This window comes from Pundamilia nyererei, unplaced genomic scaffold (genome assembly GCF_000239375.1).
Source record: "Pundamilia nyererei isolate P.nyererei 1_Seehausen unplaced genomic scaffold, PunNye1.0 scaffold00097, whole genome shotgun sequence".
Lineage (NCBI taxonomy): Eukaryota > Metazoa > Chordata > Actinopteri > Cichliformes > Cichlidae > Pundamilia > Pundamilia nyererei.
The window spans coordinates 1,685,801-1,711,953 of NW_005187498.1; the positions used below are offsets into that span (position 1 = coordinate 1,685,801).

A 26,153-nucleotide genomic window follows, 5' to 3' on the forward strand; every position below is an offset into this window, starting at 1 on the left:
GTAACGAACTAATCATGTGATTCAGGTGTGTTGACCCAAGGTGAGATCTAAAACCTGCAGGACACCAGCCCTCGAGGCCTGGAATTGCCCACCCCTGCTCTAGATCCACAAGGTTGTCATGGCAAAAACAAACTGGTGAAACTGAGACTTGTCAAATGTTTCCTTGAAGTTTTGTGCAAACCTTATTAAAATTAAAATAAATTAATGATTCTGCAAAGCTCGGAATAAACACTTTGCATGATGGGATGCTTCAGTACTAATGCCGCCTACTTTAAGGAGTCAGAAATATATGATTGAGAAACAGGTGGGAAGTAACAAAGTGCGAATTCTTTCTTGCTGTACAATTTCAAGGTATCTGTACTTTACTTGAGTATTTTTCTGATAACTTTTTACTTTTACTCCCTTCATTTTAACACAAATATCTGTACTTTCAACTACTTCCATTTTCAAAACAGGCTTAGTGCTTTAGGCTCAGTGGTATCATTTACAGTGTTTATACTCGTAGGCCTACTTTAGTAGGCATATGTTGTAGTCAGCTTCTAGCTAGCACTACAGATGAGGAGTAAGCATGAAGGGAGTAGCGTTTCTACTCGACATAACATTTCTATCAGCTCAACAAAATCAGCAAACACACTGCTGAACAATGGGCTGTGAGGTCAGTTTCTTGGTCATTAATATGCAAAATGTCTTGACTTGACATAAAGGAGAAGGATGTACACATCCTGGACAGGGAGGAACGCTGGTTTGAGTGGGGAGTCAAGGAGGCCACTTAGGTGAAAAAGGAAAGACCATCTCTGAATCGAGGAGGGGGCCTAAGGGTACATCTTTCACCATCTTACAATGTTGTGATTGCAGCCATTTCCCAACTGCCCATTGATCAAGGGTCATGTCAATTTGCATATTAATGATCAAGAAACTGATCTCATTGTTTGCCCATGGTGCTAGTTTCAGTGAATATGTACTTTTTATAAGGATGGGGAAACCTGCATTGATCTGAGACTCAGGAAGTCACTTGGGTGATTGACTGAAAACATTACAACCAGATGATGTGTTTTATGGGTTACATGAAAATACTCTGTAGTTTGTGAAGGATAAAAAGGTTAGTTTGCATTAAAATGGTAAATTCACAGTAAAACACTGTGTTTGACTGCTACACAGTGGCTGTGGTGGTTAGTGCTGGTTTAAATCAAGTGTGATTAATTTACATTTAAGCTGATGATTCTGAGCTCCATTTACTGAATTCAATTGTTAGACCAACTTTATACCATCTAGTATAAAGACATCATACAGTATGCTGTTGGTGTAGCAAATGGAAGACAGCTCCCAGTGTAACTACTAACTGTACTTATGTTTCTTTTTATGTGTGGAGGCAAAGTCACCCTCTTGTGGTCTAAATAACACATTCAAGCTAAGCACATTCATTAGAATTAGTATTTAGATTCAAATAACATTTGTATTCTCATATGTCTGAATAATTAATATTTTATTCTGACACGGTTGGTGTGGAGCACCCACAATTTCGTTGTCCATATATATTATGACAGTAAAGGGCTATTCTATTGTATTCTATTCTAATATTGTATTTGTATGACATTAAATAGAGCAGAGTTACCTGTCCATAAAAATAGATGGTATAATTGTCTTTCAAGGAGCTACTTTTTATTTTCGGACTTTGAGTACATTTCAGAGATTGTGCTTTTTTACTTTCACTTGAGTAAAGAAGTGGAATCAGTACTTCAGCATTTACTGGAGTATTTTCTAACACAAGTATCTGTACTTCTACTTAAGTACAGACTGTATGTACTTTTGCTACCTCTGCTGAGATCACGTTGCTCTGGAACACACATCCATAGTTCCGCTATCCATCCATGGCAAACGATACCGAAATCCGGCTAGAGCCTTCAAAATAAAAGTCGCACAGCTCTAAAATAGATAATAAAACTCAGCAGTTAAATGGCCAGATAAATGATTGTCGTCGCTATATGTTAGATGTGAACCAAACACTCATAGGTAAGGTTGAATTCCCACTCTAATGCCCCTGTTTTCGTCAACAAGCTTTACTTAGCTATGTAGTTAATATTAACCGGACACAAATTGTGAAGTGATGGCGTCACAGCGGGTAACTTGACAATTGCTATCTTGGCGATAAGGAAGTTTATCTTCACGTTTCCGGACTAAATCCCAATTTATTTAACTCGGGGGTATGTTCATAATCTCATTAGCTATTTCTGCTATCGGCATGTACCTCTTGAGGTGAGGTTGCGTTTTAACAACGTGTTTGTTAGCCAAACAAGCGTAGCGTTAGCTAACGTTGCCTTGGTGCATATAGCTAGCATAGTGGGTATTTTGTAATTTTACTTTAGGCTAGCTAAGTGTTCAGCGTACTGTAATGGGAGATGACAGAGCCATCACTCAATAGAATAACGAGCGATATGTAAAGGTATCCTTAGCAAGTAGCTACGAGTGGCTTCTAAATGTAACAAGCTAACTATGCTATCGCATGTGTGAAGTGAGCACAGCATCCTCCATTGTTCATTCACTCCTCCAGAGCTGATAGTGTAAAGCTGAGCCTGAGCTATTTTCCTGCTTAACCTTGAAAGCTGTGTATGTTACAACTTAAATTTTAATTATATTAGTTTATTATGAGTTTAACTTATTGACTAACTCGAGCTCCAGAGGTGTCCGTGGCTCTTTTAAACATGCAGGAGAATAACAGATTATGAATACTACTAATCTGACGTTTCATCATGCCAGTTGTTTTTGTATAACCGTTAATCTAACATTAAACTCACATCAGAGAGACAAGACACGATTTACCGTCCACACTTTGTTGTCAATCAGACTGTTGAGCCTCCTATCAGACACCTGGAGGAGCTGAAGCACAGCAGAGACCTCAGAGCAGCTTGATACCTACCGACACAGTGTGTGAAGAATGTCTTCACCCATATACTACAATCAAGACAGTGTGACACGCTTCAAGAAAAGAAAGGCTCGTTTCTCTTTCAGTGAAGTCCACATATTGCTGGATGAAGTTAGGAAGCACCGTATGGTTGTTGTGGGTATGTATTAGCTTATCAGTTGCTTACAGCATTTAGGATTTTTTTTTTTTAATTCAGCTCTTTCTGAAAAGATTGTGTCTGGAGAATGAATAAATGAGTGTGATGTGGCTGGTCATGAAAACGTTACCAGCAGAGGTAATTGAAACATTTAAATGTGCAAAGTATGCAAGAACTGAGTGCGAATTTCTGTATTATAATAACTTTAATCTTATGCAGTCACTGACAGTGACAGGATTTCTTTTTTTCATTCCCAAAGGCAAATTCAATCGTGGTGTGCCAACAGACATGAAAAAGCGCACATGGGCAGAGATTACTGCACGGGTCAATGAGATTGGAGAGTGCCAACGTGAGGTCATAGAAGTCATCAAGAAGTGGTCTGACCTAAAGTGTGACACAAAACGGAAAGTGGCTGCTATGAGGTCGGGGACAGTGCCCAACAGAGGCCTCAACTCACGCCTTTCCCGGGATCTTAACCAGACAGAGAAAATAGTCCTCCAGATACTGGAGATGGACGATGAGGAGCAGAGCTCCGGTGACTTCGGCCCGCTGGGGGAAGACGACGATGTGCCAGAGGAGGAAGAAGAATTGGACGAGGATGATATGATTGCAATGCAGAGCTCTCCTAATGGCGGGTTGGACATGACACCTATGCCTCCACCTTCTTCCTACAAGATAGGACAGTCAGGTAGCAAAGGGGGTCACATATTGACCTCATTTCAGTCTAAACACGAGTGCATTGTGAACACACACACACGTCCTATAAATTATTGCATGCAGTGTCTTTTTTCACATCCCTGCAATTAGTTTTATATGAACTGTTAATGTTGCAGGGGATTCATCACAGCCATCTTTTGATGTGCAATATGAGGTGCCTCCAGCAGAAGGTGAGCTGTCAAGAAATTGCTTTTCTGGTTTATGTTAGTACTTAGAAAATGCTGATGAGTCTTATTTTTCTCAGATATTGAAAATGCATTTGGAGACTCAGACGATGAACAAAGAGACGATATGCTTCCTTCAACTCAGACAGCAAAGCCAAAAGATGATCACCAAGCTAACAACAGCACCCAGAAAGAAGCGCAACCTCACACGTCTACTGGACCGCCGGCATCTGCGGCTGCGTTTCCGGCGCCCGGTCAGTCCTCGCAGAGCACGAGAGACAGCATGCTGCACAGTGCATCGCTGAGCCTTCAGGAGCAGCACGCCACCAACATCCTGCTGGAGACTGTGTCGCGCTCCCTGGAGCTTCTGTCGGAGTCAGTGCAGCAGCTGGCAGAGACTCAGCAGGAGTTTGTGCGCGAGTCGCTGCAGCTCCAGCGGGAGACGGTGCAGGTGCTCAGAGACTTCACAGGTGGAGCCATCGCACTCATGCATGACAAACTGAATGGACGGCCGGCATTATAACAGCAGTGACACATGGAGATGAGGGTCTGTTATCTCACTGACGTCACACATGACCTTCAGGTGCAGGAACTTCTCGGTTGTTTTGGACTTCACCTGTGGTTTTTAAATCAGCAGATTTTTCTGTGGTTATATTTTAAAACTATTGGTAGACTCATTGTATCGTTGGAATTACTGTTTGTGTGGTTATATGAAAGTGAATTGCAAAAACAACCAATATTAGCCATAAAGAAAGAACCTGGAGTTTTTTGTTTTGCTACTGACAGTGAGACTCCACCACATTTTCTATTGATAAAACAACTTGTTTAAAGCCTCTGAAAAGTTCTCAGAATGCGTTTGTGTCCTTATGTTGTACGTTTCCCTTACTTTATGTCTGGAGATTATCACGTGTACTGTAATGGTGAGTGGATGTCTGCACTTGACCATTATATGGTCTTTATGTCTGAGCGCTAACTGTGGTGTGTGTTAGATACTTTTAAAATACAAGTAAGTATATTATTTGTGATTGATTTTGGTTTTTTACATTGCAAACATGAACACTTGAATATGAAAATTTCACTAAGTTCTTTTAAAAATATAATAAACTGGTGTATTTAAACAGAACATAAGCCAACCTCTGAGCTGTGATCTATAACATGCAAACACTCTACAATTTCCAAGTGTCCTTTTGTGCAGGAACTAAGTGCTTCCGGTGAAGCTACCATCTTTAAATTACACCCTGAAAGTCCTATTCTGATGACTAGCACATCTGAGATGCTTGGTTGATCTCTTGCAGTGTGTCAAATGGGAAACGTCATGTTGTGTTTGACTTTGAGAAAGAAGGTTAAGTCAGAGAGGCACATCTAGCGAATATGGGTCATTTCTACTAAATGTTCTTCCCTCAGGAGATTACAGTAGTGCTGTTGCACATAGTAGCTTAAATATCTTAGAAATACATTTAAAGATTTATCATTTATGTGTAATATTTTATCACCCAAGATTGTGTTATCTTTAAATAGCTCTCACTAAATCCTGACAGTGCAGACCAGCGGTGTCAACAGAAACACCCAGCAAGTGTTGCAGGAGTACAGCTGTAGCAGCAGGGGGCTCTGCTGCACTGATTGTCCAGGATGGTCTGTGCTGAGATGATGACAATTTGCTTTTTTTGTATAAGCATTCTCTACATCAATGTGCAAATGCATCTTATATGGAAACAACTGTGTGAAGCTATCAGAATAGCTTGTTAGTTTGTGGATCATTCCAACAACAATAAGAAGAATGTTAACTTTATGTACACGACACCTCTTGAAACCTTTACAGAAGACAAGATAGAACACAAACAGTTTATAAGTCAGTGCACATGTACTGCATCATTGTGGCTGTGCTCCAAACTCTCTTTTGGGATTGACAGAAATAAACTGAATGTATCCCAATAAATCCACGCTCTGTTGTTTACTGTAGACTAAAACATGAATTTCCGTCTCTCCGCTGACAGATTTAATGAGCGTAATGAAGTTTCTGTCTTTTGGCATAAATATGCAGCCTAGCATTGTCAGATGTTGGGGTGGTGGTAGCCTCATTTATAGAGAGCTTCTCCTAATTAAATGCAGTGACAGATACTGACACACACATAGAGAGAGAAAGAGGAATGGTTAAGTCGAACTGCATTGTTCTCCTGCAGCCCTTCTGCCTCAGTTGGTTAAACAGCTGCCAGGGCTGGGCCGGCGTGCCGCAGCAGGGAGGGGAGGAGGGCGGGATCCAGCAGGAGTTCAACAATCTGATGCCGTTTCCTCCATCGCTGAGTGGTAGGGGGCAGCATTATTGTGTCTGGATGGGGGCTGGGGTCCTGAATAGGCAGCTGTATTCACAATGTGAGCGGGTCTTTCACCTTCAGTTCCTTACGGAGCCCTTAAAACTGAGACTTAAGCCTTTCTGAAAAGACCTTATTCACTTTGAGTGCCTATAAAACTGTATTCTGCCAGATTCCAACCCCCCCTCTTCTTCTTTGAGAATAAAGTATGACTTATTGGAGGGTACACTAAATCTACACACGATTCCATTCAGTTGTTAAATACCTTCATAGGCTGGATTTCTCTGTACTATTCCACACGACATGGTGCATTGTGGTCAGAAGAATGAATGTCAAAGGTAAAAAATGCTGTGACCCATATAATAAAAAAGGTAGATTAAAACAAACAAGGTTGGATCAAATAATATACTAGACTTTATATTTTAGAATATGAGAACTACTTGCTTTGAACAGTGAAGCTGCTGAAACACTGTAACAGTCTTTAGTTAGAATAGTTAGTCAAACACACTCTTTCTAGCTATAGTGTAAATGTTCACATTTCTGCAGAGCCGCTCACCATTTGGCAAGACAACAGATTTCAAGAGGCACATTGAAAAGGCTAAAAAGAAAAAAATCTATCCATCGATCTGTCCGTCTGCAAGTCTATATGTAAGTTTCCTCCCCCTTTCTAATGCCCCAGTTGACCCCTTGGCCTTTCCTTTTCTTCAGTTTTCACCAACACCTGTTTTCATTCCCTCGTTCATCCAGCTCCCCCTTTCATCTCCCATCTGCCACTGAAGCTGCTGCAGGGCTAAGTATGGAAAGGTAGGACTGGAGGAAGCCAGAGCTGCTGCTCAGCTTGGACGGGTTTAGATAATTATCATGATTTCTTTTGTGCCCTAACAAAAGCATAATTATGCATCTGCTGCTAAGCCAAAGACTTCACTTTTATTTACTTCATCGCCGCCGTTGTTTCAGGAAGGATTTGGGACTTGATCGGAGACACAGATTTCTTCCTTCCATATATTAAAGCAATTTTTAAAATTTTCTTTAAAACCATATAAAAGGTTTAGAGTCATAAACTGGATCTGTGAAGTTATACAAAGACAATAACAGGTTGCACCCATTAAAAGGAACTCGGGCAGTTTTTAATCTGCTTCCCTTTTTTTGATCAAACTCTTCATTTTTCTCACAGAGTGGGCAGATTTCTTTCTAGAAGAACTTCGAAGACAGTCATCCTCATATTAACCTGTTTAGCCTGCATGTCCCCAGGACTTAATTTACCAGCATTATGAACACTACCATGGACACACAACCTGCAGAGGAGGGAACAAGTGTCAGTAAATACTAGCTGCTGCAGTATTATTGCTGTTGTTGTCTGTGGAATTGTGAAAGTGTTAGAAAGATGAATATGAATAAGATGTTATTAATAAAAAGAACGAGAATAAAATAAATGATCAGAGAGAAATTATAGAATATAAGAGAAGAGAGTCTACTCTTGTGTGATATTACTTCAGTATCAAATTATTCCATATTATGGGTGAAGGATTTGGTTTTACCATTGCAGTTGCACCCAGGTCCCTAGCATTCTCCTCTGTCACACCAACCATCTGCATACCCTCCTTTATTACATCTATGAACCCACTCTGTGGTCTTCCTGCTTGGCAGCTCCATATTCAACATCCTTTGTCCAATATATCAACTTTAACTTCTCTGTACATGTAGAAACCACCTAAACTTGCTTCTATAACTTAGCCTCCAAACCTCTCATCCCAGCCTGTTGCTCTGATATGTCTATCCTGTCCATTGTAGTCACTCCCAATGAAAAACGTTCATTACTCACCTTTAGCTGAGGTAACTGCTGTACCTCTTGAGCCACACCCAACTCCTATAGCACCTGGTACCCCCATCCAAGTACTAACCAGGCCTGACCCTGCTTGGCTTCTGAGATTAGATGTGATTGGGTGTGATCAAGGTAGTATGACCGTAGCCTCAACCAGTGGTCATTTTGTGAGGACAAGCTGATATCAATTAGACCAAAGTGAAACCATTCTGTCATAATTCTTCCCATCTATTCTTTATATTACTTTCATCCTTTGGAAATTAGGCATTATCAGAGGAAACAGGCTTGCCTTTAATTCCACTCAATTCTCAATTTCATGGACGTGGCTGTGTCCTATTAGAAAAGACTTGAGCTTGTCAGGCTGAGAAAGCAGCAGCTTTGCTTCAGGTTTGTGCATGCTCATTGTGGATAAACTTCAGGTCCTTGATGGGAGACTGGTTAGAGATCAGGGTGCTGGACAAGCTGCTGCTGGCTCCAATTTCCCTGCTCTGAGATTAACAGTTGCTCGTTTGTGAACAGAAATAGCATCATTAAGCAGAAAAGTTTTCTCTTGCTGACCATATTGGGCAACATGTTTGATGTAGAGGAGCTAGAGTGCAGTGTGAAGAAATTCTTAATAACTGCTTTAGCACGTTAGCAAAGAAAACCCTGATGATAGAGTGCAGAGGTCGGCTCCTGCCACGTGCACTTTCATGAAACAGGCAAGATGAACCGGAGCACACTCGGACTGCATTTTCACATTAGCATCTCTTAGAAATAAATGGGTGGAATGAATGTACAACGTTTAACCAAATGTTAAACTATTTTCATAATCTCTTTCTGATTATGTCTATTCCTTCCTCCGCTGCTGCTCAGTTTCCTCCCTCCTTTCCTCCTCACCTCAGAGCCTGAACTGACACTGGCTCTAACACATGAAAATGTGCATAAACATGCTTTGTTCCTGATATTGCCACAAGTACTTATCATCAGCATATTAAACCCTAACCAACAATTTACTGCAATATTTCTATTTAGAAAACTTCGTAACAGACGGTAACTTATTCTTATTCTTGTACTTTTACATCTATTTTGTGCTTCTTTAGTTCTATATTTGATAAATTCTCCACATAAGGTATTTTTCTTTTTACAGACAATATTTACAGCTGACCTTGTGATGGATTATCTATATAATCTGTTTTTTTTATTTTGCTGTATTTTTTATAATGTAATAATTTAAATATACTTTGTTTTGTTTAAATATTTTCTCAGTGAATCTTTCTCAGTTTTGCACATACATATATTTTTAAAAAGCACTCACTGAGTCTTCCATTTCTCTTCCAGCTGTTTGTAGAAATATTTTATTATTATTTGCAATTACATGAAGGCCCACAGCAGACCACATGAACTGGATGAGTAACCAACTTTCACAGGAGGGCATTCAACTCAAGTCACTGTGCTACTCAGGAAAACCAAAAAACTGAAAATGAACCAAAATCAAAAACCCTTTACAAATAGTATACTCATGGAGAAAACAGGAGAGTTTTTTTTTTCTGGGTGCAGAAGTGGATTGATCAACTCACCACACACTAGGACAGAATATCCTGTTTTCATTTGTTTTGCAATTTTGAAGCAGGGTTATGCTTTAAAGCTGCATGAGCTGATGAATGACCTCTTTTAGTTTCAAGGAGACATGAGCTGCACTTCCCAAAGTCTGACCTGCATAGAGCCACCTGCTCAGGGTCCTCCTCACTCAGGATGGTCAGCCTGAATCCTGCAGAAGCAGAACTAAACTACTGTGAACCAAATAATTAAACTGAGCGTGCACTGCAAATACCCATTCAAACAAGTGTTTTTCATTACCAAACTGTATGAATTAATGTAACTATGCCAGCCCTTTCCATTTTTATTTTAAACATCTAAATGATTATGAAGTATTTTTGTAAAAATAAATAAATAAATAAAAATCTTTGTTTAATATGACTTGCCTGGAATGATATTAAGAAATGTAGATCAGCACGAAGGAAATAATTGAATGTTGTGGCAGCTTTGAAAGGAGAAGTTTGGGGCCTAGAAGGATTACAAGCTACACAGCCTGGAGGAAGTAAGCAGATACAGATGTCCTGAGCAAATGAGAAGTAAATTTCCTAAAAAACTTTAAAAAGCTCATTTCATGACCTGTGGCTGGAGGTAAAGATGAGAAGATACTGTATATTTGTTAGTTTTAGCCAGTGACTTGCCTCATAATACACTTCCAGCTATCTCACACCTCTTTGACTCATAAATTTATTCAGTGGGGAGGTGGCAAGGCTTTTCTGGTACCCAGCAGTGCATCCAGCATCTTAATGAGATAAACCAATAAGTCACATGGCATGCATAAAATTAGAGGCTGCCTGCATATGGGCGCACACAAACAGAACATCACAACCCAGTACACATCCATCCCGTACCTCCCATTGTTGTGCAGTCAGACAACAGGACGGGACTCCAGAAGTGGCCACAACCGGCTGACTTCTCCCCTGAGAGCCTGCGCGAGTCAGATTTGCAGCAGCTACCCTCCCTTCAAGAGTCCTCAGGGAGAAGGATCTCCAAGCTGCTGCGGGGCCATAGACGAAGCAGATGCCGACCACTCAAACTAATGGGAGGTCCGCGGCGGCCGGGGTGGGGGCTTACATAACTCTTCTTTGGTTCCCATGCCCTGTGGCACGTTCATGTCACACCCTCGCAAGTAATACAGATGACAACAGCAGTGAGGGTGCACTGTCCATCTGCTCCCCACACAAAGACACAGGCATCCTCCTGCAGCATCTGCAGGAGGATGCAGATACTGTATACGCTCAGAGTGCACACATTAAAGAACATTGCTGTCTCACCCAGAGGAACAACAGATAAGGTAATTGTCATGTCTGTGTGACACGAGGGCTGTAGGATGGACATATGATCTGATGTACAGGAACAGGTGTTCCACACATCCTTTGCTTCATGACATAAAACCACACAGAGCATCTGATACGTGCACAAAAACAAACAACTGCAGCTCTGATGTTTTGCATTATTTATGGGCTCTAACTTCTAACACACATCAGCAGACGGATGGCTTTTTTTTTCAGTTAACCAGTTGAAGCACAGATATTTGATCATTTTCTCTGCCGTTTTGTATTCTCACATTGTGATCATCATGGTAAAAAAATAAAAAACAAAATAATTGTTATATCAATGGGGATTTTTTGAAAGTATCAAGAAGTTAAACTGATTTCAAATATATTGTCTCTCCTTTTTGGGCAAATGAATTCGACCTAAAATAAAAGTTTATACAAAAAGAACAATTACAAAATTGTTAACAGCACGAGTCAAAATCAACACCCGCAGGTCAAATCTGGTCTCTACCCACAGTCCACAAACATGAGTGTTTGGTCCTGATGATTCTAAAATTTAGGTAGCAAACATGTGCAGAACCAAGGATTTATATGGATTTGTACTTTTCAGTGATCAGTAAAATATATATAACATACAGGTGACTGCATTACACTGAGTCTGATCTCAAAGTGATGGGGCTGAAAGGACATTTCTATGTGCAGCCAGGTCCACAGCAGAAGTTTCCACTGTGCGGTACATGATGTTTTTCTCACACAAATATTGAGTTGTCACGTTAAAGCCTATAAATCATCCTGCATAAAACTGGTAGAAATATGTCCCAAACCAAAATTTCAACTTTCAAATTTGGGCTTGTTATACAGTTTGTTGTGAGTTGCACTGTAAATGATAGATTATCTTTCTTTGTTTGTCGCCTCTGAGTTAAGATATTATCACATATGAAATATTTACCACATACAAAATGTTTAAATATCATGATTATCATAAATACATTGTTATTCTCACCATAAATGTGTTTATTTTTTGTGTTAGAAACAAAACAAAACAGTTGAAAAGTTTGTAATGAGGTGATAGATGGCAATCAGGCAAAGTCGGGAGAGCACATAGTGCCAACTTTAAAAACACCACAGATTACAAAAACGATAAACCTACAAACCTCCTCCTCATGGGTACTCCTCAGTTAACTGAAACGAGATTTTTTTCCCCCATAAAACTCAGATGGTTTAAGTTGATGGATGGATGCAATGGATAACAATTCAAATAGACAAGAAAGTTAAAGAAGACACAACAACTCCTCTCCTGTCCAAGCAGGATTTATTTGGCCTACAGGCATACGGTTACACCTGCCCAGTCAAACTATCGCTAAATCGTCCTTTTTTTCCAAGGCTGTCGATATTTTAAAGGAGGACTTTTGTTGCGCTTTTAGAATCGCTGTTCTGGGCTTTGTTATTTAAAAGTTTGAAGAACTGACAAGCTACTCAGAAATCCGAAAAAACACAATGTATATGTTTCCTTTCCGTATTGTGCTCGTTATCTGCAGAGAAGCGTGCCAGCATATTCAGGGGGCCACTTCAGGCACGCGTTCCCCTTTCTCATTTTAATATCAATAGGTATCCACCCGTCGTCCAGCCCCCGTCACAGCACACATATACCAACTGACATGTCTGTAAAATGAAAAAAATAATGAACGTAGCTGAAATGCCTTGGGGTTACCATGGTGGAATCATGTGTCAGATTTTATATATTATATTATTTATTCAGTATTAATATTGTTAATTTGTGCTACAGTGACTCATCAATCCACTGTAGTGACAGGGATTTTGGAACTGAAGCACTGGGATGAAGAATTGGTTAACTCACCTTCAAACAAGTATTTATATTAATAAACAGTCAAGCTGCCACATTTTTATTTTGTGCTTCTCTACAGCTTTGATAGCATTAACACTTACTTGAACTAAAACATTAACTGGCTACTAAAATGGATAACAACAAAGGTCGGTGGCAATGGTAGGATCAGTTCAAGGTCTAAAGCTAACAGCTTAGGTGTGTTTACTCTCCTGCGACAGGTGCGGGACTCGGCAACAGACCGGAGTTTTTTCTTAAATCAATAAGGGGTTAGTGGTTTGTGCGCGCCCGCGCAGTGGAAGAAGACGCTTTGAGGAGACAATAGCCGGGTTTGGAACCCCCCAAGGCGGATCATGTGCCGCTGATTATCATACAGCTGTTCGCATGAGGTTCAGACAAAGGCAACAGAGAGTCTCAACGACTCCCTGGTTACGCCTGCACACACACGCGTGCGCGCGCGCCGCCTTCTTTCTTGTGACACAAGAGCACAACAGAAGTCTGAATGACCGCTACACACACAATGCGCGCTTATCCGGAACCTGCCCACTCTTTGTCACCTCACACGCGCCACAGCAATTAGAAGGTTGAATACTATTCTTTGCTCCCTTCTGATCTTTAGTGTATGTATAAAACACTTTCTAAACTATGATATACAGCTAGGAAAATGGCGAAGAGCCCACTGTCATGATTCATGTGGGAGGTCTTGAATGCTTTGGAGTGCGTTTGATTAAAACTGCAACAAAATTCTAAATACAGAAGAAAAAAAATCCTTTCAGAGAGAAAAGAAGTTCTGATTTAAAACTAACTCCAAACACTCTTCAACGCCCATCAATAAAAGTTGGATCGTTTGCTATCAAACTCACTTTATTGTCTATTTGTGACAATCTAGTCCCATCACCTGCATCGGCTTGCTTTTTTTCCTGGCTGATCAAGAATCGTACAAACTTGATAAACGTATCTTCATGTACCAGCTTCTAATGCATATTCCAAAGAACTTTGTCCAGATGTAACGAGTGTTCCCTAAATCCCTAAGCAGGCCCCTTGTGTCTGGATGCAAATCTACTCCCCTGAGGTCTGCCACGGCTCCACCTCTTTGCCTGTGACGCGCAGATCAGAGGGTATAAAACCGCTCTGCGCCTTTACGCACCAGAACCCAAACAAGACGAGTGCCAATAAGAGGTGAGAGGACAAAGGAGAGGACTACCAAGAGGTCTCAGGATACCCTGAAAAGATAACAGACTTAAGAGTGATGAAAAATATTTGAGAGATTTCCCCTCCACTGTGACAGCATCCTGAAGTGATCTATCTGTCTGGCATTGTGACGTACGGCGAATGAGGAGCTCCAAACTTTAAACTTGGAAAAGCAAACTTCAGGAAAAATGGCACATTTGCATCTGAGATGCCTATTGGCTCTGGCCTTAGTGCACGTTGTAAGTTGTCTTCAGTTTATGCTCAAATAACACCCCGAAGACGACTTTACGCCGTGATATCTTATTTTATTTATTTCTCATTACAGGTTTTGTCCTCTGGTGTGTTTGAGCTGAAGATTCATTCCTTCCACACCGCGCAGCGGATCTGTCGAAGACACAGGGACTGTCACATTTTTTTCAGAATTTGCCTGAAACACCCGGAGGATGTCATCTCCGCAGAGCCGCCCTGCACCTTTGGTACCGGACAGACCAACGTCATCAGAGCCGATCACACCTCGATCTCCAGCAGCGCTCCCATCAGGGTGCCTTTCCACTTCAAGTGGCCGGTAAATAAAAAAAAAAGAATATCAGTTACACAAACAGTGGTGCTGGAGTTCATATACCCGTTTAAAATATTCATAGTTTACGTCCGCTACACATCCCTGATCTCGAACTTACCAAGTACTGATGCGCTTTCCCCCTCCTGTTTTTAGGGAACATTTTCGTTGATCATTGAAGCCTGGAACGCTGAATCTCCCACTGAATACACAGGTAGGTTGTTTTAAATAACTGACCCTATTTAAGCCAAACCAACATATCTTGCGGAAGGGTATTTGTTTTACAACTTTCTGTAACCCCTGCAGACAACCAGAACAACCTCGTGAGCCGTTTGGCGACCAGAAGGAGACTTGCCATTGGAGAAGACTGGTCCCAGGACGTGCATTTTGGAGAACAGAGCGAGCTGCGCTACTCCTACCACGTCTTCTGTGACGAGTACTACTTTGGAGACGGCTGCGCTGACTATTGCAGGCCGAGGGATGATACGCTGGGCCACTACACCTGCGACGAGGAGGGCAACCGCATCTGCCTGGAGGGCTGGAAAGGAAACTACTGCTCTGAGCGTAAGCGTTCATGATTGATGACTTGAAGTGTCCATGAGCAAGGCACTTGAGTTTGCCATACTCTTTTATGTTGCGGTGGCTTTATCATATAGTGTATAACAAATACGTCTACTTAAGTTAGTTCACCTATTTATACAATATAGCATCTTTTAAAACAAACTTACAACGCTGATAAAACGGAAATTCAAATTTTCTCACTATAGTTTGATCAAAAATGTTAAATAAATGTAGAGAAAACAATTAAATAGAATTAAATCAAATAAAAAATGTTCCTAAAAAATTCAATAAAAACGTTGAATAAATGCACAAACATAAGAAATGTAAGGACTGAGATAGATAGATAGATAGATAGATAGATAGATAGATAGATAGATAGATATGTATAAAAAAATATGATGAGCAAGATTTATAAAAACATTACACAGATGCTCATCAGCAGATATCCTGTAGAAGTTTTTTTTAATAAGGCGGGGTTTGGTATTCCATCTACCTTTTGTTGTGTTACAATGTGACAAAGAGCTGGGACCATTGTTAGACATACACATTTTTCAAGGTGATCAGGCTACGTGTGTGTGTGTGTGTGCACGTGTGTGTGTACTTGTGTGCATGTAATCGGGAAGAGATAAAAGAAAGCATTTTCTCCGGCAGTGTGCCTACCAGCTGCTTGGTTTAATGCTTAACCAATAGTGAAGTCTGGAACAGGGCTGGGGTCAGACTAGGGGCCCTGTATGTGTTTGTGTGTGAGATGTATGAGAAGGGGTGCCCATTGTAATCACACACCCTCCCCTCCCTCTCCCCCCCAGCCATCTGCTCAGCGGAATGCAGTGAGAGGCATGGCTACTGCGAGGCCCCAGGGGGCTGTACGTGCCGCATGGGCTGGCAGGGCCCTTCCTGCAATGAATGCGTCCGCTACCCAGGCTGCCTCCATGGGACATGCAGCCAGCCGTGGCAGTGTAACTGTCAGGAGGGTTGGGGGGGCCTCTTCTGCGACCAGGACCTGAACTATTGTACTAACCACAAGCCATGCGCCAATGGTGCCACTTGCACCAACACAGGCCAGGGCAGCTACACCTGCAACTGCCGGCCCGGCTTTGGAGGTACCAACTGCGAGCTGGAGACCAACGAGTGTGACAGCAACCCCTGCAAGAACGGAGGCAGCTGCAATGTGAGTCAACAATCAGTTTGTCTGCTTATTATAACGATGCAATAAGAGCAAGATAAGATAAGAAAAACTGATCCCATGCAGGCAAGTTTAAGTTTCACAACAGCAGGAGATAGGATAGGGCATGTGCAGCAATATACTGCAAACAACAGAAGAAAATGAATGGATGGATTATAAATTGTGCTAACAAAGAAAGAAAGAAAGAAAGAAAGAAATAAAAGAAAAGTCAAAATTGCACTTGAGGGAGTAGAACTAGATGATTGCTCTCTACTGGTCTACAGAAGATTTGACACAATGCATACAGAATAGTTCTTGGCAGCGAAATAGATCGGCTGCTTACGTCCTATTTTCTAGATCTTTGCTCTGTGAGCTGAAGGTTTTCTTTCCTTCCACAGGACCTGGAGAACGACTACTCCTGCACCTGTCCTCAGGGATTCTATGGGAAGAACTGTGAGATCATTGCCATGACTTGTGCAGACGGTCCCTGCTTCAATGGCGGCACCTGTGTGGAGACAATGACCGGAGGCTACACCTGCCGCTGCCCTCCCAGCTACACTGGCTCCAACTGTGAGAAGAAGCTGGACCGCTGCAGCAACAGGCCCTGTCTAAATGGTGAGTGTACGGCGACATCTTGTGGCTGAAGTACAAATCAAACAACCTTGGCTCTTCTTCAGTGGTGAAGTGTGACTCTCAGCACTTCTGCATGAATGCACTTGTAGCAAATGTAATCCAATTAACACTCCTTCTTTAAACGACTGGCCACCTTCTGATTTAATGGATGCTGAACAGAGTGTTTCTCTCTTCTGCAGGCGGTGAGTGTCTGGATCTCGGCCAGAGCATCTTGTGTCGTTGTCAGGCAGGCTTCACAGGTGCCAACTGCCAGGTTAACATTGACGACTGTGCCTCAAGTCCCTGCCAGAATGCTGGAACCTGCCAAGATGGTGTAAATGACTACACCTGCTCCTGTACTCTGGGATACACTGGCAAGAACTGCAGCGTGCGCTCAGATGCCTGTGGCGCCCATCCCTGTCAGAACGGTGGCACTTGTTTCACCCACTTCACTGGGCCCGTGTGCCAGTGCCCCAAGGGCTTTATGGGTCCCAGTTGTGAGTTCACGCTTCAGCCCAGTTTCAAGCCAGCTTTGCGCCAAACCTCCCAACCCTCATCTACTACCCTCACCCTCTCCTGTGCTCTGGCTATTCTGGTACTAGTCCTGGTTGCAGGGATCCTCTACTTGAGGAGGAGGAGGAGAATGCAGGGAAGGAAGCAGCTAAGAGACACTGCAGTTTATAACGACTTGGAGACAGTCAACAACCTGGGTGGAAGCGAAAGAGACGCCTTCCTCGGCCCCAATGGCCTCTTCAAGATCAGCAACAGCACAGCCCGTCTCAGCCTCTCCCTCTGCCCAGACGGCAGACCGGGCTACAGGCACAACCCTGTGGAGAACAGCCTCTCCAGAGGGGAGCGTCAGGACTTCATGTGGAGAGATGAGGCAGGACTGAGATGAAAAGCGACAAAGCACAGATTTGAAAAACAGGGAAAGAAACACATTAGCACTTGTTGCTCCTCTTTCCATATGTACAGTGAGGGAAGGAGTAAATCCACGAGGTGGAAACCACTCGTGCTCACAAACCAATATAAACATCACTGAAAAAAGCAAAATTGTGACAAATAAACTATTCTGATATAGATGATTTATTACTGAGAAGGTATCCGGGGCCAAGCTCTTCCATGTGTAAGACCCAAAGAGACAAATAATATGATCCACTGTTCATAGGACCTAAAACACAAAACCAAATACAGGAAGATCCGATATCCAGGCCTCTTTTGGAAAACTGGCCCAGATGTGTTTTGCTGGGTTATTCTTTTGAATATGTTCACTTTGTTGTTGTTTTTTTTTAACACTCAAATTTTCTTTTGCTTTTCAATCTTCCTTTTGCCATTATTTCCTTGTTGTGCGTACCATCATTTTTTTTTTATCGTTTTATTATTAATTATTATTTATTTATTTGAAAACTCGTGTTTATGGTTTCACTTTGTCACAGATGTAGAGATATATTTATATGATGCTAAATGAAGACCGATGCTTGATGCTGTGCATGGATGTTTTGTAGGCTGTGTGAGATATCCCAAAGATATGATGGGCAGGGATATAATGAGAATGTGCTTTTTCACATAACGTCAGCCATCACTGTAATTTATATAAATATATATAATATAGTACTGCTGTTCATGTGCCATTTTGAGTTCATGCCAAAGTTTGTTTTATGTTGCATCTTTTCATTCATATTATTTATTTGTAAGTTCATTATGTCATGGTTGTGATGTGAAATAAAACTTTGCTTTAAAGCGATCCGAGATTTTAGGATTCTGTTCCACAGGCTTGAACAGTCCTGTTTTACATGGTATCAGTGGTGATTTATATTCTGGTTGATCTAGGAGGCAATGACTTCAGAGCTCAAATATATATTTTTAAATAAACTAGTTTAACTATTTACTAATTCGCTCAAAAAAAAAGGTCAAGATGCTGAAAAATGCATCTTCATTGCACTCACACACGGAAATTTCGAACCAGTGACTATCAGTCCGCTTCTTGTGTCCTTTGGCTGACCTCAGATCTTTCTCCCTGTTTCTCTTCCTTAAGAATGGCTTCTTAGCAGCCACCCTACCGCTGTGACCACTCCTGATGAGGCTTCTGTTAACTGAACAGATGCTGTTCAGTTTATTAAGCCTATTTTGCCTTCCAATTTTTCTGCTTCCTCAGATTTTATTTTCCAGGAACACACTGCACACTTTGCTGAGATACAGCAAGTTTTTAGTTTATAGCTCTTCAGGAATGAACTCGCCGATGCTATTTTATACCCATCAAACTATGTTCTGTTTGGCACTTTTCATAGATTCAACTAAAGAAATCAGAACAAATGAGGTGTTTTTGTAAGAAAGTAACTAAAGATGGCAATTACAATAGAAGTGATTCTGTCTCCTTGGAGGCAAAATGTAAAGAAATGATAGGGTAGCTCAAAACACTTCTGGATTTTTATGTTAAAGTGAGACGGAAAGTACTAACTACAACAGCTGCAGGACAGAATTTATGTATAAACGCTGCGACATAGTTAAAAGACAACATGCAGGACGGTGTTTTTACAGCTATCTAAAAAGTGTGAGGAAACTGTATCACATGTTTGTTTATTAATTAATATTATAGATTTCCTCCATGGTTTTTCTTGATAAAAGCTCTGCATGTTACTGGTGTAAATACATCTGGAATGAGAAAATAACTAAAATCAGAGACAGCTTTAAGCCTTCAGGACCCTCTCACGTGGAATCAGCTCGCAGTTTAGATTAAGGAGACAGAAACCTTCTCTAAAACTTGGTTTGATAAAGCTTACAGTTAGCCCCTTACTGTAGCTATGATGACAGACTCATGATGCACTGAATGCCTCCCCTTAACCCCCTATTTCTCTCCCAATGCATTCATATATGCCACTAATGGGAATTATTAATTTGCCAATCTCCTAAATTGTGGGGGAAAATATCTGCTCCTCCCTTTTAAAAGGGCGTTCTTGCTCCTAATAGCTGTCATGTGTTTGCTCATAGGGGATGATCGCTGGAGTTCTTACTCTAATGTTGAAGGGTCTTTACCAAACAGTATAAACTGCCTGGAGACAACTGCAAAATAAAACAAAAAATACATTAATTTCTATCTTTTAATCAGACATTCGGCTGTGCTGAAATACAGCAAACAGCTTCATTCAACTGCTGCAGTAATCCATATTAGAAATGCTCAGCTGAGTAAAGAGAAATTATAGTTCATCCAGTCTTCAAGAATGTTTAAAGTGTCAGTTGCACCTACAATAATAACCACCAAACGCTGTGATGAAACTTCTCCAGATCTCCAACAATTCCCTTTGATACTAAACAAAAGTGGATTGGAGTCACTAGCCTGAGAAATCAACAGTTAACAGCAGCTCAGATCAGAGCTCAGCTCAGTGCTTTGCAGCCATGTTTCAGAATCAGGTGTTTATCAGGCTTTCAAAGAAAATAAACCACTGATGAGGTTCACCAACAAGATGAGAACAAACAATCATGGACATTTGGCCAGAAGATATTTGAACTTGGTCTGATAAATCTAAATATGAGATGCTTGATTCCAGCTGCCATGTCATTGTGGCAGAGAGAGGCTGACAGATGGTATGTTCCCTAAGGGTTGAAGGGGGGGTGCATTCCCTCTTTTATGGCTTCTAGACCAAGAATATTGAGTGGTGAATAAGATCCAATCACCACTACAACCACCCAACCTTCACCCATTTGTCAAGCTGTGAAAGGTAATGGAAAATGAGTATAGTTGTAAGAAAGAAAGTTTTACTATGTGTTATTGGGAAGATTCCTAAACAAAGTACACTCTTGGTGCTTCCACAGAATTTAAAGGGTAAGTAGCAGCTCAGTGCTTCTCAATCAAATCTTCTTCTTCTTCTCATGGCTCATCCCATTAGGAGTCACTCCAGCACTTTTTCCTATGCTCTTTTTATGTAAGTGTACTTTCCAAGCACATAGTGTTAGATAGTAAACACTTACTAACATTCTATTTAAATGCACACCGATGGATGCATCCGCGTAAAAAGATTAGTTGTTGAAGAGAAAGGACCCACTCCTTTCAGAGGTCTCGCTAAGTGCCTGAGGTGGTGGTAGGTGTGCATGCCATGTGCCCCCCGTGAACGCTTACACACGTTGCGCCTGTGACATCATGAGCTTAAGTGACGCAATCGGTTAACCAGGCACAGCTGAGTAATTAGAAAGTGAAAATATCTCTTCTTTTATTTTCATGTATTTATTTATTCTTTTCTTGTTTTTATTAAAGGTTTTACAGTCGGAATGGTTCAGTGACTTGCTCTATGTTCCAGAGAAGCCAAAGATTCAATTCAATTCAGTTTTTATCAAATCACAAAAACATCTCAAGAGGAACAAGGAAAAAAAAAAGGTGGGAGCTGTGTCGCCTCCCAGCTCCTCTCCCGTCCGTGCGCGTCAAAAAGGCGAGAAACCAGCCCGACCAGTCCACAGCAGAGATGGCAGCAGAGATGGCAGCCGAGTGGACAGACGCAGCGCTCGAAGAAAACGCCGGCGAAGAGTGCAGTCGTAGCATCCCGAAGAGACATGCCCGGGTTACGGTGAAGTACAACAGGAAGGAGCTGCAGCGACGCCTCGACGTAGAGAAGTGGATCGACGAGAGCCTGGATAGACTGTACGCGGGGCAGGTGGGTGTCTCTGAGAGAAGTGAACTGATTTAGGATACTGCACAGTACTGTCTGCGTGTCCAACACGTTTAAAAGCTTTCGAGTTGAGAAGAAGTTGAAATGCGAAATGGAAAATATTATATTTAAACAAGAATGTTGCGTGAAGACACTTTCCTGAGACTCATCTTCAGGTCTCTGTTGATTTATGAGGTGTTTAGGGAATGAGGGGTGGGGCACTATGTTGTCCTTACAAGGCCAAACATCCTGTAGATGTGAGATCTGCTGCTGTTCCCGTCTCACAAATCTGTATTTGTCTTGGAGCTTTCTGCCTTACATGGGCAGTGTGGAACTGGGAGAAAAGGAAGAGGGGGTAGGAGGGAGAATGCTGGTTTTATGTCCCAGGAGGGGGTAAACACTACATCTGGGAAGCAGCTGACAAGATGTTAGAATCCCTCAACAGGAGTTTCAGGGAAAGTTTCTTGTTTTTGGACTTAAGAGTTATAATGAAAGTCTGGTTTGATTTTAAAATGGCAGCATTCAGATGGTTACAATGATAAGTCATCTCTCCAAATAAAAAGGAGCGAACATACCAATTTTCTCATCATCCCCATACCCAGAAGATTCTGAGTGAGACAAATGCTTTTTGTTTGTAAAATGGTCCTTTACAGTGAACCGACCTTACTCAACCAAGTATGATTATGCAACATAAGGTCATGTCACACTCAAGAACAGCATTTCATTGTTTTCAAAAATAAAACAAGCCTAAAAGCAGGAGTTGCTGTTATAGTGCATAGAGTTGCAGTCCTATAAGTGCCAGGGGCCTGATCACAAAGGCAGTGCAGTGCACTGGTGTGCATGGGTGGGTGGACTGGCCCTTCACTCAGCTTGTACAATGGCTGTTTGTTCAAACAGAACACGCCACTCTTACTGTAGCCTATTACATGAACACTGTTAACATTTGGTCCCCATAGCCTAAACAATGCAATTAATGTTTGCAGGCTGAATGTAAATATTCCAGCTACTATTAAAGCTTAAAGTACTATTTGGACATGGAGGTTAAATGTTTCAGGAAGTCTTTTTAACTTAGTGACTGTTAAAATGGACATTTGCACATGGCTGAATCTCTTTTCTCAGCATAAAGGTAGCCTACCTTTAGAACTTGGGTATTCAGAAAGTCCCTGTAAGTATGCGTACTGTGAATGTGCTGACTAACAGACATCTGGTAAGAATATTACTGTAAAGTTGTGCAAAAGTTGTTTTGTGTGAGCCGTTTATCCTGGGATGAAACTTTTTTTTTTTTTTATTTTAAGCTCAGTCTTGAGGGTGTGAGGACTCTCTGAATGGTGTGGTGTGTATGAAGAGGTTTTAGACCATCATATTAGAAAATGTTCATCCAAATGGTGAAAGTCCCCATCCAATGGTGACTTTCTGTTAGATTTAATTTTAATTTATCAGCTGTTTGTGTTCCAAAAGTTATCATTCCCAGGGAGTGAATCCTCTCCTAATCTCAGCCTATTCCTTTTTATGGTTTTTATTAGCCAGTTGAAGTGGAAGAGTTGAGACAGGCTCTAGGTGGTAGCGAAGAGTTACCAGATAACTGGGAAAGTACAGCTGACGTGTTGAAGTATTTGCTGTATCGTCTGGACAAATGAAAGAAGACCAGGAGACTCAGCAGTGGAATGAGCAAGTACACAAAAATATTCAAAGGAGGAAGCTGGCACAGAAAAATTGAGATCGGTACATAGATGAAGAAAGTGGATTGGGGTAGGCTAGACATACAGCAAAGACAGACAAAGTAAAAGAAAAGGCTTATAGTGAGCTTATGCTAGCTTGGACACTGAAGGAGAGAAGGACTTGCACTAGCTTGGCAGAGGGCTTGAACTGGAAAGGATGTGCAGCAGGTCAGGGTGATCAAGGATAGACATGAAAATGTACTAATTAATAAAGAGTGCTGAGAAAATGAAATAACTACTTTAAAGAACTTATGAATGAAGAAAGTAGTAGTAGTAGTAGTAGTAGTAGTAGTAGTAGTAGTAGTAGTAACTACAGAGAGATAAAGCTGGTGGTTGGTTTGCAGTAGTGATCGCCAGGTTGATGGATGTTTCGTTTTGTTCACATGATCATAGTTACTTTGGATCCACTGACAACTGAAAGGACAAAGTCTTAAGTTATGAGTTAGTACCTGCTCCAAAAGGCACCGACAACACAAACACAGTAAAGATCCAGTGTAATGACTTAAAGTAGTAGATAAGGTCTAATCTGAGGCAGATTTAAACCAGCTCCAGCTGCCTATTTCTGGCCACCTGGCAATCAAAGCGGCCACCCCCCAAACTTTTGTATCCAAGTGAATTTCATTCAAAATAATTATGAAGGGGGAAACTATCCACAGAGGCTGAAACAGTTCTTTGTACCAAGCTGTAAACATGCTTTTTAATGCTATAAAGCTGTGCATATTAATATGTGATTCTATGGGGAATGACTAACTCTTGAACCCAGCTTCAGTTGCTATCTAGACAAACAGCAGTCTTTGAAACCGCCGCATTGGCCTAGTTTTTCAACGCCATAGGTTGCCCCTTAAACAAAGAAACAGATGAACAAAGCATTTAAAGCTGAGTGCATGCCAACTGCAGGAAAACGGACGATACTTGATTTTTCAACTGATAACAAAATCAGTATTGTAGCATGCATCTGTCACATTCTTGTGACGTGTGTATGCCTTCTACGATGACTCACTGAAGCGTTCCACATGTGTGTTTTCATTACTTCCATGTCCATGTGTTTCCCTCAGGAGAGTGACATGCCAGAGGAGGTTAACATTGACGATTTGCTCGACCTTCCGAATGAAGAGGAGCGTGTCAAAAAGTTGCAGGTAATATGACCTGTTGCATTTATCACTATCTTTTCAATTTTGGCATGAGATAAATGGACATGTTGTTTTGTTTTTTATTTCTGACCAAATAAATAAAGTAAAAAACACAAGGTGCATTAATGAGGTTGGTATACAAGTCCAAAATTGAGCAGGTAGACGTAGACACTCTTCAAGAAAAACCCCCTTATGTAACAACGAACAAAGAAATTTACAAATTAAATTTTATACAGGTTGCTACGTTCTCATTAGGTATAGATATGTCCACATAACAATAATAATGGAAAATAGTAGTCAGAAATCAGCAAAACGGAGTCAAAACGATAAGTTTGATAAGTCAAATCATCTTCATACAAAATTTTTTTTTGTTTGTTTTTATACAGTTGTATGAACTTAAGGTTTGTTTTAACACTGTCCTTTTTTTTAAAAACAGGAACTTCTTCAAAAGTGCAGAAGCAGCACAGAGGTAAGTTAAAACTGCAAGTTACATTTACAAGCACTGATGCAAACATGCACGTGAGCTAAACTAAAGCTACAGCCCGTCTTTCTTCCTGCGGTCCTTCCACATTCCTTAGCAACAGCTCTTTTTTTTTTTTTTCTTTCCAGTTCAGTGATTGAAACAATGAGGCTCTCTGGAACAAACGGAGTCAGTGTAGGAGCTGCATTTTCATTTTTTTGTTTCTTTTTTCTTTTTTTAACTCAGACTTAATTTATTAGACTTTTTGGATATGGATTAGATTAAACTGATTCACTTTTATCCAAGCACTGAAACATTTTTTTCTTCCCTTCTATATCCTCTCCTCACCATGGACTATATGCCCTAAAAAGTAAAGTTTTCAGTACGACTTCAATAAACACTTTCCTAATGAGTTGATGATCTCAGTTGTTAGCATTTAGTCACTGATGATCTCATTTAAAGAAAAATAGATGTTGAAGCAGAGTATTGTTTTGGCAGTGGATGCCTTTGTGCCTGACAAGATCGACAAAGATTAACATGGGGGCAGCCGAAATGCTGTTGAGGCTTCAAAATGTTAGTCCATAACTCGGTTAATGGTTTCACGCTAGCATAAGCTCCACTAACAGTGGAAGGGACAAAAACCACACTCCTGTTTGTGCAGAAATCGATTGCAAAGTTTATCTTAAATAAACGTGAGCAGTCCAAGTCTAAAGTTTCCATGCTGGACAGCTGTGGATGGATGTGACGTTTGCACCGGTGATGACTGAAGCAAACACGCATACAATATTCAACAGTCAGTGCACGTATGACTAGGTGAATATTGTTTTAAAATAGGTTCAATTAATGAAGGTAATGAATGAATGTAAAACACCTGCAACAGCTACAGCTGATACTAACAGAGATTTAGTACTTCTGATGAATGTTTATGAATGTTCATAGTAAACAAATGTGGACAGGGAGTATTTCTACATGGCAGGGGCATCGGGTTTTTTCACCTGCACGTAGACTGTTACATAACACAATATATCTGGGTATTGCATGTCTCAACAAACTATAGGGCTCAAGTAGCTAAAGCAGCGAAAAGCTTAACCAAGTGTAATGCTAAACATAAAATTAAAGGCATCACGATCACATGCTACCAACAACTCACAAATCACAACAACAGTGTCCTCAAGGTGCTTTATATTGTAAGGTAAAGACCCAACAATAATACAGGAGAACCTCAACAATGTGATAACCCCTTATGACCAAGTGCTTTGGCAACCGTGAAAAGAAAAATATCCAGTTTAACAGGAAGAAACCGCAGACACACTCAGTCATAGGGAGGGACGGCCATCTGCTTCGACCGCTTGGAGGAGACTCT

The 26,153-nt window shown here is 41.1% G+C and overlaps 3 protein-coding genes across 5 annotated transcripts in view; all 3 read left to right on the forward strand.

Moving 5' to 3' along the window:
- Positions 1-1,855: 1,855 nt before the first annotated feature.
- On the forward strand, positions 1,856-5,162 carry LOC102193388 (nuclear apoptosis-inducing factor 1). Of its 3 annotated transcripts, none has more exons than XM_005740126.2 (5): positions 1,856-2,010; positions 2,842-3,059; positions 3,316-3,744; positions 3,890-3,943; positions 4,018-5,162. In XM_005740126.2, the coding sequence occupies exons 2-5, from the start codon at positions 2,933-2,935 to the stop codon at positions 4,458-4,460; spliced, it is 1,053 nt and encodes a 350-aa protein (XP_005740183.1). In that variant the 5' UTR covers positions 1,856-2,010; positions 2,842-2,932; the 3' UTR covers positions 4,461-5,162. The 3 variants fall into 3 exon arrangements, with proteins under 3 accessions (XP_005740183.1, XP_005740182.1, XP_005740181.1); XM_005740125.1 differs by lacking the exon at positions 1,856-2,010 and adding an exon at positions 2,040-2,201; XM_005740124.1 differs by lacking the exon at positions 1,856-2,010 and adding an exon at positions 2,189-2,253.
- Positions 5,163-14,142: 8,980 nt separating this feature from the next.
- Positions 14,143-17,821, forward strand: dlb (deltaB). Its single transcript, XM_005740127.1, has 7 exons — positions 14,143-14,193; positions 14,280-14,519; positions 14,667-14,724; positions 14,817-15,074; positions 15,878-16,239; positions 16,632-16,848; positions 17,046-17,821. The coding sequence occupies exons 1-7, from the start codon at positions 14,143-14,145 to the stop codon at positions 17,741-17,743; spliced, it is 1,884 nt and encodes a 627-aa protein (XP_005740184.1). The 3' UTR covers positions 17,744-17,821.
- Positions 17,822-21,021: 3,200 nt separating this feature from the next.
- ppp1r14aa (protein phosphatase 1, regulatory (inhibitor) subunit 14Aa) overlaps positions 21,022-26,153 on the forward strand; it is an 8,348-nt gene continuing 3,216 nt past the window's right edge. The window contains exons 1-3 of the mRNA XM_005740128.2: positions 21,022-21,488; positions 24,256-24,336; positions 24,767-24,799. Coding sequence (XP_005740185.1) covers positions 21,129-21,488; positions 24,256-24,336; positions 24,767-24,799 — 474 coding nt within the window. The 5' untranslated portion in view covers positions 21,022-21,128. The remainder of the gene's footprint in view (positions 21,489-24,255; positions 24,337-24,766; positions 24,800-26,153) is intronic.